The 16,022-nt window shown below is 43.6% G+C and overlaps 1 protein-coding gene across 4 annotated transcripts in view; it reads left to right on the top strand.

Annotated features, from left to right (window-relative positions):
- The window catches only part of FBXO11 (F-box protein 11), a 203,149-nt gene that overhangs the window by 120,801 nt on the left and 66,326 nt on the right, over positions 1-16,022 (top strand). For all 4 annotated transcript variants that reach the window (XM_039528828.1, XM_039528827.1, XM_039528831.1 and 1 more), the window contains exons 5-9: positions 3,902-4,031; positions 6,110-6,193; positions 6,285-6,417; positions 12,431-12,537; positions 12,623-12,734. In XM_039528828.1, coding sequence (XP_039384762.1) covers positions 3,902-4,031; positions 6,110-6,193; positions 6,285-6,417; positions 12,431-12,537; positions 12,623-12,734 — 566 coding nt within the window. The remainder of the gene's footprint in view (positions 1-3,901; positions 4,032-6,109; positions 6,194-6,284; positions 6,418-12,430; positions 12,538-12,622; positions 12,735-16,022) is intronic.

Here is a 16,022-nt window from a genome sequence, read left to right as displayed (position 1 = left end):
CAGGGACTGTGATCTAGTAACTTCTGTTAGTTGCCGGAAGAAAGCCTCATCCCCCTGTCTGGTGGCCTATAGCAGACTCCTACCATGACATCACCCTTGTTGCTCACACTTCTAAATCTAATCCAGAGACTCTCAGGTTTAGAGTCATACTGCTCTCTTGCATACAGTGCAACTCCCCGACCTTTTCTGCTGTACCTGTCCTTCCTGAATAGTTTATATCCATCCATGATAGTACTCCAGTCATGTGAGTTATCCCACCAAGTCTCTGTTGTTCCAATCACATCATAATTCCTTGACTGTGCCAGGACTTGCAGTTCTTCCTGCTTGTTTCCCAGGCTTCTTGCATTTGTGTATAGGCACTTAAGATTACTCGCTGATCGTCCTGCTTTCTCAGTCTTGCGCTCTCCTGCTTGTGCTTCCTCCTGGTATCCCACTTACCTCAGGGCTTTGGTCTCCTTCCCCCAGTGAACCTAGTTTAAAGCCCTCCTCACTAGGTTAGCCAGCCTGCTTGCGAAGATGCTCTTCCCTCTCTTAGTTAGGTGGAGCCTGTCTCTGCCTAGCACTCCTCCTTCTTGGAACACCGTACCATAGTCAAAGAATCCAAAGCCTTCTCTCCAACACCACCTGCGTAGCCATTAGTTGATTTCCATGATTCGATGGTCTGTACCTGGGCCTTTTCCTTCCACAGGGAGGATGGACGATGGACTTAGGCCTCAAACTCCTTTATCCTTCTTCCCAGAGCCACATAGCCTGCAGTGATCTGCTCAGGGTCATTCTTGGCAGTATCATTGGTGCCCACGTGGAGAAGTAAGAAGGGGTAGCGATCCAAGGGCTTGATGAGTCTCGGCAGTCTCTCCATCACATCATGAATCCCAGCTCCTGAGAAGCAGCACGCTTCTCGGTTTTCCCCGTTGGGATGGCAAATAGATGATTCAGTCCCCCTGAGGAGGGAGTCCCCGACCACCACCACCCGCCTCCTTCTCTTGGGAGTGATGGTCATGGAACCCCTATCCCTAGGACAATGCATCTTATGCCTTCCAATCGGTGGAGTCTCCTTCTGCTCCCTTCCCTCAGATGCATCATCTAGTCCACTCTCCGCATTAGTACCTGTGGAGAGAACATGAAAACGGTTGCTGATCTGTATCTGCATTGCTGGTACATGGACGCTCCTATTTCTTCTTCTGGATGTCACATGCTGCCAATTTCCCTCACCATCCTTCTGTCCCTGCTGCGCAGTCTGCTCTGATTCTTCAGAATGTTGTGCCCGTAAAAGTATACCCTGACGTCTGTCCAGGAAATCTTCATTTTCTCTTATGCAACGCAGGGTTGATAACTTGTTTCTCCAGACCTCGAACCTTCTCTTCCAATATGGAGACTACCTTGCACTTTGTACAGACGAAGTTGCTTCTGTCCTGTGGAAGAAAGACAAACATGGCGTATCCTATGCAGGTCACAACAGCCGATCGCTCACTGTCCATATCACCTTTCTTCTAAGAGCTTTCTTAGCTGTTTCAGCAACTACTCAGAGGAGCCTGCAAGTTGAACACCTCAGTGGGCTTTCCCCCGGCGAACTCCTAGTCAAACTTCCTCTGTTAGCCTCTCCGCTGTTCGCCACTCAGCTGGTTTGCAGCTGATTGCCTTTTTATAACAGTCAGGCCCACTCAAGGCCCACCTGGAACAAAGCACTCCCAATTCACACTTTTCAAACAATCAAGCACACAGTCAAATTGACAAACTGACAAACTGTCCCCGCAACAGACACTCAGAGATGACCTGCTCCAAAGAAGTGCAGAACCTTTTACTGAATAGTCGCAGAGCAACTAGATCTGTCACACACGTCTACACAAATTCATGGTATCAAAAGAGGCAGATCATATTGATCTCGTCTCACTTACCTATTATTCTGGACTATCTACTTCAACTCAAGGAATCAGGACTTTCAGTGAGTTCAGTCAAGGTACACCTCTCTACCATCACAGCATTCCACCACAAAATGGATAGCATATCCATTTTTGCGCATCCCATCACCAAGTGCTTTTTCAAGGGCCTCAACAACATCTACCCTACCATTGGACCTCAATTTAGTGTTCTGGAGAATCACCAGACACCCCTTCAAGCCGTTAGCTACATGTTCTCTCCTTCACCTTTCAATGCAGGTGGTCTTCCTTGTTGCCATTACTTCCGCAAGGCGGATAGTAATACTTGGGGCCCTCATGACTGATCCACCCTACACAATATTCTCCAGAGATAAAATTACCCTCAGGCCGCATCCTAAGTTCCTACCTAAGGTCATCATTTCACCTCAACCAACCCATTCACCTGCGAACATTCTACCTGAAACTACATAGGGACAGATGGGAAGCTATACTCCATACCCTTGATTTATGCAGGGCCCTGGCCTTTTACCAGGACCAGCTCTAGGCACCAGCAAAGCAAGCACATGCTTGGGGCGGCACAATTCCAGGGGCAGCACTCCAGCCATTCTTTTTTGTTTGTTTGTTTGATTTTGTTTGGGCAGTTGCACTCTTGGAGCTTGGGGCAGCTTGGAGCCAGCCCTGCCTTTTACATAGACATAACAAGGTCGTTCCTCAGGACTCTGAAACTGTTTGTCTCAAACTGTTACTGTCAATATAACCTGCAACCCGCAACGGGGATTTGCACATACTCTACCAGGGAAATATCAACCTGGATAGCTTTTCTAAACAGTGTTCCCATTACTGACATCTGTAGAGCTTCAACCTGGGCATCAGCCCATACGTTTATGCAACATTATGCATTAGAACAACATATAACATCTAATGTAATGTTTGGGTTCACTGTACTGTCATCTGCCATGACTTCGACTCCAAAGCCCCTTCCTTCCACTGGAGGGCACTGCTATGAAGTCACCTAAAGTGGAGCACCCACAGGGACAGCACTGGAAAAAGAAGAGTAAGTTATTCACCTTGTGCAGTAACATAGGTTCTTCAAGATGTGTGTCCCTGTGGGTGCTCCACTACCTTCTATCCTCCCCTCTACTTTGGAGTTGCATACTAAATGCTCTTCAGTAGAGAAGGAACAGAGGGCGGGCTGGTCACCCAGCGCCAGATCACTGCTTAAAGTGTTACAAGACGGGGACGACGCATGTGCGACCAAACCAGGCACTGCTACCACAAGTCTCCGATTACAAGCACAGAGGCGCACAAGCACCTAAAGTGGAGCATCCACAGGGACACACATCTCGAAGAACCTATGTTGCTGCACAAGGTGAGTATCTTTCTCTTTGCACTACCAAATGCAGCGCGTCGTGTACTCATGCACTAGGATATTTGGAAGCTGTTTTTGGGGTGTGGTGGTGAACATCAATAAAAAGAATAGCAACATTTTAAGAAAGGTTATGCTGCTCTGTCCTTTCTGTCCTTATGTTAGCACACACTTCAGCTCTATTCAGCAGAGCACGTAACCACATCCTTTAATCTCTCTATTTAGAAAAGCATGTAATGTGCTTAATATTATGCATGTACCTAAGTCCTTTGCTGACTTGAGCCTTTAAATGTGCACCAAATGCATGTTACAAAATGCAGCAGTATCTCTTCTCTTCAGTCTTCAACCAGAATTGTTTTAACTTAAAGCCACTTTTACTCATTAATTTTATAAGCACCATTAAAATATTTTTGGTTTTAAAACTTTGGGTTGAGATCTTTGAAAATACTTAATATTGGCCAAACTCTGAAATCTATGGAGTTTTACCATTGACTTTAATGAAAGTAAAGTAAACAATGAATGCTTTTGAAAATTCCTCCCTTAAGGTTTTAAATAGGTTTGTTGTAATTGTGATACACCTGACTTATAATTTTGTGCCATTTAAATACATTTTTAATTTTCTGTTCTGATTGTTTTTTGTGAAAACACTTTTGTTTAGGAAACGACTATATATGGAAGTATTTGAATATACACGTCCAATGATGCATCCAGAACCTGGTAAATTCTATCAGATTAATCCAGAAGAATATGAACACCCAAATCCCTGGAAAGAAAGCTTTCAGCAGCTGGTATGAATGTTGTTTTTTCACATCCCCAGAAAGATTACATATTGTAATTTAAAGACAATTTGCATAGGTGAAGTACCAGATTTCAGTAACTAAGCCAATATGTGCAGGATTCCCTCAACAGCCAGACAGAGAGAGACTAGTTGCATGCTGTTTTTCTTAAAATCTTGAAAGAAAAAAAAAGTTGTGCATTGTTTTTTTGTTTGGTTGGGTTTTTGGGGGGGGGGAAGAGTGGGAGTCCCTTTTTTGTATTGCTCCTCTTAGCTTGTTTATGCTGGGCAGTCAGTACACGGGCAAAGTTACTGAAATGTTGAGGGAATTTTACATTTGCAAGTCACCTTTGAAAACACGGTATTCCTGTCAAGCTTTGATGGTGATGTAGAAGGTTTGCAGTTTTATGGTGCACTATTATAATAAATCATGATTTAAAAAATCATTGTACCTGTCTGAAAAAGGTGCCTGTATCTGAGTAACTTTTCTTTGACCACTCTTCGCAGAAATTTGACTTCCTGTGATGGAGCTTCTGGTGAGCTTGCCAGCTCAATGTTTCTGGGCTTGAATTGAAGTTCTTGTTATCGTGTTCGTCATTGATTCTATGGAGCTTTGTCATAGCCCTTGGCTATGTATTCTTGTTGTCATAATGGAACTGACTCATTAATATTTGGTGCACTTTCCTTAGTAAGCTCAGAATACATTGACAGTAGCATTTGGTCTTGAACGAGAGGACATTCTAGCTTATATGCCAGGAGTTTAGCAGCAAATCATCTTTTAAGGCCAATGATGGGAATTCTAATCCAAAATATAAGAATGGGTGGGCACCACACTTTCCAAAATGTGTGTAAAGGAGTAATAAAGTAAGATATTGAGTTCAGTTTATTAATATTTATAATAGTATTCACGTTCTAAGATTGGGTTTGGCTATAAGTATGGGGCTAATGGTTAGCCCAGAAAAATCAGGTGCAAAGCTGCAAGGAAGTTGAAAGATTTGTTAAAATAAAATCTCCACCCCACTTTGGTAATGTGACAGGTGGCCACAGAATGAAAATGGGGGGTGGGAAAAGCTACCATTTTGATAAGATGAGAATTCTGCTCCCTTTTTCTGACTTTCGCCTTACGCAATCAAGCGCTTTTTAAAAGAAAGGATTGTGTGTTTTTTTTTCCTTTTTTTTTTTTTAATCCAATCCTTGGATGTTTAAGTAGAGGAATACCATGTAAAAGTGAGGAGGTGATATTGCCATTGTATACAGGACTGGTCAGATCATTACTGAAATGCTGTGTCCAGTTCTGATGTCCACAATTTAAAAAGGATGTTGAAAAATTGGAAAGGGCTTGAAAAAGAGTTACGAGAATAATCTGAGGTCTGGGAAAATGTGCCGTAGATTGAGGGACTAAAGAAGCTCAGTATCTTTTGTTTATCCTAGGGAAGATTAGTAAGAAGTTACTTGATCGCAATGTGCAAGTACTTGCATGGGGAAAAATATTTCTGATATCTGAAGGCTCTTTAATCTAGCAAACAAAGTAATAACATCCAGTGGCTGGAAACTGAACCTAGACAAATTCAAACCTAAAATAAGGCACACATTTTTCACAGAGAGGGAGATTAACTATTGAAACAACTTACCTATGGATTCTCCATCACTTGAAGTCTTTAAATCAAGATTTAATGTTTTGTAAAAGATATAACTTCTGATTGAGCTGGAGTATGAGTTTGATGCAGGAATGACTTAAAATTCTATGCAGGAGGTCAGATAAAATAGTCATGATGGTCCTTTCTCATCTTAAAAATTCTGATTCTTTTACTGCTTGCTTAATGGTTGATATCAGTATTAACATTACAACTTCTTCCTTGGTCCTAATTAACACTTTAAAAATACTTGGTGGAAATTGCAACTCATGGAGTCCAGATGTATAATGAACACATTTTCAAAATATAAATTGTTACAGAACCTATCAAACTATTACAACTATACCCTTTTGCTGATTTACTTTCTAAAATGTTTATATATACATGTGTATATATACACGTATACAACAAGCTTGTTTAGTTATAGGTTTATCTTGAAATATTTTCTCTATTTCAGTACAAAGGAGCACATGTAAAGCCAGGCTTTGCTGAACACTTCTACAGTAACCCTGCAAGATATAAAGGAAGAGAAAACATGTTGGTATGTTTCTGAATCACTTTATATGAATATTTGTATACCTTTCTCATCATTATTTTTTTTGCTAAACTCATGTTTGTATTTTGTTTTTTAGTACTATGACACCATTGAGGATGCCCTCGGTGGGGTTCAGGAAGCTCATTTTGATGGACTTATCTTTGTTCACTCTGGTATATATACTGATGAATGGATATATATCGAATCTCCAATCACTATGATTGGTGCAGGTATTTAATTTGAAATCTTTATCTCAATGTGTAACTTTTCTTGTCTCTTAATAGCTGTGTTACAAAAAATCTTAGAATATCAAGTAGCATGTATAAAGATTTTTCTGTATCAGTCCAGTCATCATATGTATCTTCTGTGGCAAGAGTGTGTGTCACTAATAGAGACAACTGGGGTATGTCCTATCCTCTTTCAACCAGACAAGAAGCCACCGATCAGAATGAAGCAATTTACACTCTTGGCACACTGTCTTTTTCTACTTTCTACAAGTAGGCTCTGCAGTTTTCTTCTTGCCTCACTTCAGAAAGCAGCTGATGGTTCTGACAGAGGTGCTGTCTCTGTTTATTAGTTATTGCTATAGCTGGTTGTCTTTATAATGGAGAAAAAACAAGAGAGACTTAAAAAAAATTACTTTTGAAATATTGCCTGCTCTTCACTGCAGCTGAGATGCTCAATCCTCTTTCATGGGACCTGTTTATATGCAGAGCTTCACTGTGTCTGTAGAGCAGACTCCATCAGTTTTTTTTTGCGATCAGCTGTTGACCATAATGGAAGAAGCCCAAACAATTTGTGCAACACATTAGGGGCCCCTCCTAGAGTCATCTCTTTTGCCAGACCATAGATTCATCCTGGAGAAGGTGCCTGTACTCTAACGCAAGAAGCCTGGGAAACAAGCACGAAGAATTGGAAGTCATGGCACAGTCAAGGAACTATGATGTGATTGGAATAACAGAGACTTGCTGGGGTAACTCACATGACTGGAGTACTGTCATGTATGGGTATAAACTGTTCAGGAAGGACAGGCGGGGGAGAAAAGGTGGAGGAGTTGCACTGTATGCAAGAGAGCAGTATGACTGCTCAGAGCTCCAGTATGAAACTGGAGAAAAGTCTGTTGAGAGTCTTTGGGTTAAGTTTAGAGGCAAGAGCAACAAGGGTGGTGTCGTGATGGGCTTCTGCTATAGACCATCAGACCAGGAGGATGAGGTAGACGAGGCTTTCTTCAGAGAGAAGTTTCCAGATCACAGGCCCTGGTTCTCATGGGGGACTTTAATCACCTTGACATCTTCTGGGAGAGCAATACAGCAGCGCACAGACAATCCAGGAAGTTTTTGGAGAGTGTTGGGGACAACTCCCTGGTGCAAGTGCTGGAGGAACCAACTAGGGGCCATGCTGCTCTTGACCTGCTGCTCACAAACAGGGAAGAATTGGTAGGGGAAGTAGAAGTGGGTGGCAACCTGGGCAGCAGTGACCATGAGGTGGTAGAGTTCAGGATCCTGACAAAAGGAAGAAAGGAGAGCAGCAGAATACAGACTCTGGTCAGAAAAGCAGACTCTGACTTCCACAGGGAACTGATGGGCAGGATCCCTTGGGAGGCTAATTTGGGGGGGAGGGGGGGCCAGGAGTCCAGAAGAGCTGGTTGTATTTTAAAGAAGCTGTATTGAGGGCGCAGGAACAAACCATCCCTTTGTGCAGAAAGAATAGCAAATATGGAAGCAGACCAGCTTGGCTTAACAGTGAAATCTTTGGTGAACTTAAACACAAAAAGGAAGCTTACAAGAAGTTGAAACTTGGACAGATGACTAGGGAGTATAAAAATATTGCTTGAGCATGCAGGGATGTAATCAGAAAAGCCAAAGCACAATTGGAGTTGCAGCTAGCAATGGATGTGAAGGGTAACAAAAAGGGTTGCTACAAGTATGTTAGCAACAAGAAGGTGATCAAGGAATGGCAACTGAATTGGGAAAGCAACCTAGTGACAGATGATGTGGAAAAAGCAAAAGTCATAGAATCATAGAAAATTAGGGTTGGAAGAGACCTCAGGAGGCCATCTAGTTCAACCCCCTGCCAGGCCTTAAAAACTTCTAAGGATGGAGATTCCACCACTTCCCTAAGTAACCCATTCCAGTGCTTCACCACCCTCCTAGTGAAATAGTTTTTCCTAATATCCAACCTAGACCACCCCCACTGCAACTTGGGACCATTGCTCCTTGTTCTGTCATCTGCCACTACTGAGAACAGCTGAGCTCCATCCTCTTTGGATCCCCATTTCAGGTAGTTGAAGGCTGCTATCAAATCCCCCCTCACTCTTCTCCTCTGCAGACTAAATAAGCCCAGGTCCCTCAGCCTCTCCTCAATGCTTATTTTGCCTCAGTCTTCATGGACAAGGTCAGCTCCCAAGACTGTTGCACTGGGCTGCACAGTATGAGGAGGAGGTGTGCAGCTCTCAGTGAAAGAACAAGTTAAGGACTATTTAGAAAAGTTGGACATGCACAAGTCCATGGGGCCGGATGCCCCTGAGGGAGTTGGCTGATTTGATTGCAGAGCCATTAGCCATTATTGGCCATTATCTTTGAAAACTCTTGGAGATTGGGGGAATCCCGGATGATTGGAAAAAGGCAAATATAGTCCCCATCTTTGAAAAAGGGAAGAAGGAGAATCCGGGGAACTACAGACTGGTCAGCCTCACCTCAGTCCCTAGAAAAGTCATGGAGCATGTCGCCAAGGTGGCAGTTACTAGATCTAAGCTGATAATCCCTAAACTTATTTATCTCATGCAGGTCCCCACAATTGTACCCTAAAGTTCAGAGTGGGGGTGACACCTTGACAACCTTAAAGGAGGGAAACAGATCAGATAGATAGATCATGGAAGATTAGGGTTGGGAAAGACCTCAGGAACAACCCCAACTAAATCATCCCAGCCAGGGCTTTGTCAAGCCAAGCCTTAAAAAACTCTAAGGATGGAGATTCTACCACCTCCCTAGGTAACCCATTCCAGTGCTTCACCACCCTCCTAGTGAAATAGTGTTCCTAATATCCAACCTAGACCTCCCCCACTGCAACTTGAGACCATTGCTTCTCATTCTGTCATCTGCCACCACTGAGAACAGCCTAGCTCCCTCTTTGGAGCCCCCCTTCAAGTAGTTGAATGCTGCTATCAAATCCTCCCTCTTCTTTTCTGCAGACTAAATAAACCCAGTTCCCTCAGCCTCTCCTCAAAAGTCATGTGCCCCAGCCCCCTAATCATTTTTGTTGCCCTCCACTGGACTCTCTCCAATTTGTCTACATCCTTTCTGTAGTGGGGGGACCAAAAACCTGGGACCCAATACTGCAGGTGTGGCCTCCCCAGTGCCGAATAGAGAGCAATAATCACTTTCCTCGATCTGTTGGCAATGGTTCTACTAATACAGCCAAAATGCCGTTGGCCTTCTTGGCAACAATGGCACACTGCTGACTCATATCCAGCTTCTCGTCCACTGTAATCCCCAGGTACTTTTCTGCAGAACTGCTGCTTAGCCAGTCAGTCCCCAGCCTGAAGCGGTGCATGAGATTTTTCCTTCCTAAGTGCAGGACTTTGCACTTGTTCTTGTTGAACCTCATCAGATTTCTTTTGGCCCAATCCTCCAATTTGTCTAGTTCACTCTGGACCCTATCCGTACCCTCCAGCATATCTACCTCTCCCCCCATCTTAGTGTCATCTGCAAACTTGCTGAAGGTGCAATTCATACCATCATCCAGATCATTAATAAAGATGCTGAACAAAACCGGTCCCAGGACCGACCCCTGGGGCACTCTGCTTGATACTGGCTGCCAACTACACATCGAGCCGTTGATCAAAGCCATTGCTCGAGCCCGACAATCTAGCCAGCTTTCTGTCCACCTTATAGTCCATTCATCCAATCCATACTTCTTTAACTTGCTGGCAAGAATACTGTGGGAGACCATATCAAAAGCTTTGCTAAAGTCAAGATATCTCACATCCACCACTTCCCCCATATCCACAGAGCCAGTTATCTCATCATAGAAGGCAATCAGGTTGGTCAGGCATGACTTGCCCTTGGTGAATCCATGTTGACTGTTCCTGATCTGCTTCACCAACTCTATTTAGAGTAGCACAGCAGCAGGAACTACTGCAGCTGAAGTACCACTACTGTGATAGTGGTTCAAGGGTAGTGGTCCTTGCTTCTCCATAGACAGCGGGAGGATTCCTTCTCCTGCTGATGTACCAAGCACAGCTGTATGGGCATGATTCAGGGGAAATGATTAAGAAGTAGCTCTCTCCTGTTTACTTAGCAATGCCATTGTATTGTAGAACTACAAAGAATACTAAAGTGCTTCATTTCTTTCTTTCTTTGTAATATTCCCTCAGGTTAGTTGTTTTGATGCAAATCTGGGTGGATATTCTTAGGGTTAGTCTAAACATATTTTTGTACTGCTATAAGTTTATTGGATTGATATAGTTAGTGGTACAACCCTCTGGAGTGGATGTAGTTTTACTGCTATAAAGGTGCTTATCAGTATGGTTTAGTCTCAAAAGTTTCTAAAAATGATATAGTTATAGCAATATAAAAATGGTGTAGATAAGCCCTTATTTCTGAATAAGAGTGTTCCATACAGACTTGTACCAAAATAACTAAAAGTGTGAATGAATTATAACTGGTTTAGTTATTTCAGTTCCAGTTTGTGGTGACATAAAATTGGCTCTTTTGTTTACTACTGTTTCTTGAGCACCAATATCACTGAGGTCAACACAGCTTTAAGAATATTTTTTTAAAACTTGTGCTCCCTCTGCTGGCTCTTCAGCATTAGCATGCAAGCACTTTTTGTCTAGACCAGGGTTCAGCAACCTTTCAGAAGTGCTGTGCAGTCTCTTCATTTATTCTCTCTAATTTAAGGTTTCGCGTACCAGTAATGCATTTTAACATTTTTAGAAGGTCTCTTTCTCTAAGTCTATAATATATAACTAAACTATTGTTATATGTAAAGTAAATAAGATGTTTAAAATGTTTAAGAAGCTTCTTTTAAAAATTAAATTAAAATGCAGCCCTCCCCTGACTGGTGGCCAGGACCTGGGCAGTGTGAGTGCCGCTGAAAATCAGCTTGCGGGCCGCCTTCGGCACCCGTGCCATAGGTTGCCTAGACTCAGTATAAAGATTGCTGAAGAACCTTGCTCTTCATCAGATTTCAAGTTACTGCATCTTGTAGATGATCAATTTTAAAACATTATTTTAACACTTATTTTGAAAAGCTTAACACTTATTTATTCTGAACTGTAGTTCAGTTTTAAACTGTAATAAACTTTTAGTATATTAAGTATAAAAAATAGACTTTCCTACAGCACTCTGTATGTAAGTGGTGAGAAATGAGCAGATACCACTTTTTTGGTTTTATGAAAGTTGTAAAGAACATGCATGAATTAGCAAGGATCCACTATGTGATGGTGTACTGAATTTATGTATTAAGTCTTAATAAAAAGATTTAGAATCCAGACCATATACAGCACCAGGTTGTAACTGTTTTACAATAGTAGAAGTTTGAGCCCAAATATGTTACAGTCTCTCTAATTTTTTATTAGAAAATTTAAATGGTATTTTGTAATCAGTTTTATTTTCCTACGCACTATATTGAATTATCTATTTCTGGTTTGTTTTAATGGGGAACAATTTCCTAGTAGTTAGGGAATTGGAAGTCAGAATACCTGGGCCAAGTCTGCACTAGAAAAGGTTTGCTGGTATATATTTAATACTAGTATTAGGTGTGGCTTTTACACCAGTAAAAAAGTGCTTCCCTGAACAACATAAGCTATACTAGCAAAGGCACTTTTATGCCAGTATAACTGCATCTAAACTAAGGCCACATCTATCCTACAGATTTCTGCTGGTGTAGCTAGGTCATGGATCCTCTTTGCACCTATGACTGAGGCAGCTGTACTGGCAGAAGGTGGTAAACAACTATACTGGCAAAACTGCATTGTTACTAGAATAGCTTATTTTGCTCATGGGGAGTGGTTTCACTATGCCAGCGCAAAGCACAGCTTTGCTGGTATTGCTGTGTCCACATTAGGAGCACTTTTCCAGTATAGTATACTAATATTCCTATATGGTAAAGTGCTCCTAATGTAAATATGCCTGAGAATCCGCATCTTTTTTTTCACTTGTAGAACTTGAAATTGCATCGTGTTTGTTTTCAGTTTTCATAGGAAAAGAGTAAACTTTTAAAATAACTTCTTGTTTACAGCACCTGGAAAAGTAGCAGATAAAGTCATAATAGAAAACACTAGGGATTCCACCTTCGTTTTTATGGAGGGGTCTGAAGATGCATACGTTGGGTATATGACAATCAGGGTAAGCAACCTTAGTAGAACTTCAAATAATTTCCAAAATTTTGCTTTTTTTAAAAATATCAAAACATTAAATTTTATTCTTTTAGTTCAATCCTGATGACAAATCTGCTCAACACCACAATGCACACCACTGCTTAGAGATTACCGTGAACTGCAGCCCAATAATAGATCACTGTATCATTCGAAGTACCTGTACAGGTTAGTGTCCTCTTCACTGTTAAATTAATTCTAAACACTGTTACTGAAATAGTAACAATTTTGAAATAGTAGCAAATACTGAATAATTGCAGAGAACAGATTTTTTTTTCGTCCATATGCAGCACAAAACTTAGTCATGAACATTTTTCCCTCTCATTATTATATTTGGCTAGAACCTGTCCTTTTGGATGCAGACCTTGCTATAGTTTATCTATACTTTAGTCGCTTTGAAATTGATATTATTACCATGCATTCTGTAAAGCTATGCCTGAAGATCATTTAGGCCTTGTCTACACTACAAGACTATTTCGAATCAACTTAGTTCGAATTTGTGGATTCGACCTTATGAAGTCGAATTTGTGTATCCATACTAAATACACTAATTCGAATTTCTGAGTCCACATTCACGGGGCCAGCGTCGACTTTGGAAGCAGTGCACTGTGGGAAGCTATCCCACAGTTCCCGCAGTCCCCGCTGCCCATTGGAATGCTGGGTAGAGCCCCCAATGCCTGCTGGGGGAAAAAATGTGTCGAGGGTGGTTTTGGGTAACTGTCGTCATTGAACCATCAATCACGCCCTCCTTCCCTCCCTCCCTGAAAGCGCCTGCGGGCAATCTGTTCGTGCACTTTTCTGGTCAGTGACAGCGTGGACGCCACAGCACTGCAAGCATGGAGCCCGCTGCGATCCTCGCCGTTTTCTCCTCCTCACACTTTATCGTCCACCTCTTCCACATTCAGCTGCTGAGAAATTGGGCTACTTTTCAATGGTTCTGCAAGCACTGGGGGACCATAGGGGACGTTTTACCAACATGAACGTCGGATGGCCGGGCAAGGTTCCTGATGCGTGTGTTCTCAGGAACTGTGGGCTGCTCAGACGCCTGCTGGAAGGTAGTTTCTTCCCGTACCACGAAATAACTGTTGTGGATGTGCATTTGCCTATAGTGATCCTCGGTGACCCAGCCTGCCCACTAATGCACTTGCTCATGAAGCCCTATACAGGCGCCTGGGACAGCGACAAGGAACTGTTTAAATACCAGCGAGTAGCGAGCAGCGTGACCTGTGACTGTTCTGTTTCTTTACAGAGAAGCTGAACCTGCCCCGGGTTCTTTCCCCAGTTACTGTTGACTCTCCTCTTCGGTTAAATACCCCGTTCTCCCCGTTTCCCCCACTTCCAAGACACGTGTAAAAATAAAATACATGTCACACTGTTACTGAGGAGAGGTTTCTTTATTCATGACTTTTCGTTAAAGGGTTGAAACTGGAACGCAGACTGTGGTGGGTAGGGTGTGCGCTGATGTAAAGACCGCCTCTAAACTCAAGGAATAACAGGCTCCTGCTCCTACAGCGGTCCGCAGTGCCGGACTGCTTGTTTCAACGGAGCCTGCCATCCCTCCTTTTTGGGATTCTGTGTGCGGGGGGCTATGTGGCCTTGTGGCGGAGGAGGACGGATACAGATTCCTCTGCTGCGTGACTCAGCGGTCCAGGACAAGGACCGCTGTATAAGATCTGTAACCGCCCTCCCCCGCTAAAAAGTCACATCCCCACCGCCCACACAGAACCTGGAAACCACCTCCCATACCGACCACGGTGCCTACTGACTGCACTGTGTGTGTGACCCGCTGCTGATCCGGCCCCCGTGTCTGTACCCTGGGAAAGGTGCCTGTCCTATGCAATTAGCAACGCACTTCCCCACGCACCCCATTCAAACAAAGTCTTCAGTGAAAAAACATGACGGAAACAGTACTTAAGTAATAAAAATACTTTGCTGTTAAGTACACAGTTATGGGATGGGACTGGGATTGGGACTTGTTTGAGTCCGGAAGGGAAGGACTTATGCAAACGTAGGGTATGAGAGTTTTTGGTTACTTGAGCACTCTGCTGGGGTGCAGTGACAGTATTCACGGCCCAGGGCGGGCATCCTCCTGGTTATTTAGGGTGCGGGGGGTATGTGACTTTGTGGCGGGGGAGGGCGGTTGCAGAGATACTGCTGGGGGCTCTGTCCTGCAGCGGTCCTGCAGAACATACACAAGTCGCCGGAGCGTGTCCGTTTGCTCCTTCACTAGAACAAGCATTGCTTGAGTCGCCTGCTTGTGTTCCTCACGCCACCTCTCCTCCCATTCGCTGTGTGAGCGCTGGTACAGAGAGACTTTCTCCCTCCACTGCCTCTGCTGGTCCGCCTCGGCTAGGTAGCAGCCCACACATTCATCGAAAATCGTGTCCCTTGTCTTTTTCTTTCGCCGCCTAATCTTCGCCAGCCTCTGCGAGGGGGATGCTGTGGAAGGTCTGGAGTCAGTGGAAGCTGTGAGATGGGAAACAGTTAGTGAATTCCTTGCAAAGATACTTTTTTGCGAACAATTAACTGAGTCTAGGCTGTCTCTGTGAATTTTTGGTTGAGACCCCTGTGCCTGCTGTTGCACAAATCATTTGCGCGGTGGATTCTGGGTAAATGTCGCCAGTCATTCCTTCCTCCGGGAAAGCAACGGCAGACAATCATTTCGAGCACGTTTTCCATGAAATGCCCTGGCACACGCCATAGCGTGGCAACAATGGACCCTATTTTGCCTTTTGTGTATGTCACCGTATGTGTACTAGATGCCGCTGACAGAGGCGGACCAGCAGCGCTACACAGCAGCATGCTTTTGCTTTTGCATGACAGCAGCGATGGTTACCAGGCATACTGCACCGTCTACCATACCATGAACTGGTAAGAAGACGGTAATAAGATGGTCATGGTTACCTGTCCTTTTGCACTGCGCCATTTGGTGCTGTCATAAGTGCCCCTGGCCGATCAGCCAGGGGCGCAAAGGCAAAATTTGGGAATGACTCCCCGAGTCAATCCCTCCTTTTTGGGTATCTAAAAATAGAATCAGTCCTGCCTAGAATATGGGCAACTGGACTAGAGAACCACTGTATCATAGAACCAGAGAGCACAGCTGCTCTCTGTCCAATCATGCATAAATTTTGAGCTGAATGCTATTCACAGGGTGTGCTCCTGAAACAACCCCAGCTGTTCATCCCGTTCTTCCCCCAGCCTTCCTGGGGTCCAATACCATTGTCCCCCCACTTGTGTGATGAAGTAATATAGAATGCATGAATAAGACACAGGTAGTCGTTTGTGAGAAATGAGTGGAAGGAAGCCTCCAGCTGCAATGATAGTCCAGAGATGACATTAAGGGGTGTGGAGGAGGGAGCCAATCATCCCTCTGCTAGTCCAGGGGCAATTGAATCTTTTCTTTACAATGAAGGGTGGGGGCTGATGGAGCTCAGCCCCCTGTTGCAATGATGAGGA

The sequence above is a fragment of the Mauremys reevesii genome, linkage group 3, assembly GCF_016161935.1.
Source record: "Mauremys reevesii isolate NIE-2019 linkage group 3, ASM1616193v1, whole genome shotgun sequence".
Classification (NCBI taxonomy): Eukaryota; Metazoa; Chordata; order Testudines; family Geoemydidae; genus Mauremys; species Mauremys reevesii.
The sequence above is the reverse complement of the archived record's forward strand: the minus strand, read 5'-3'. Positions and strand labels throughout refer to the sequence as shown.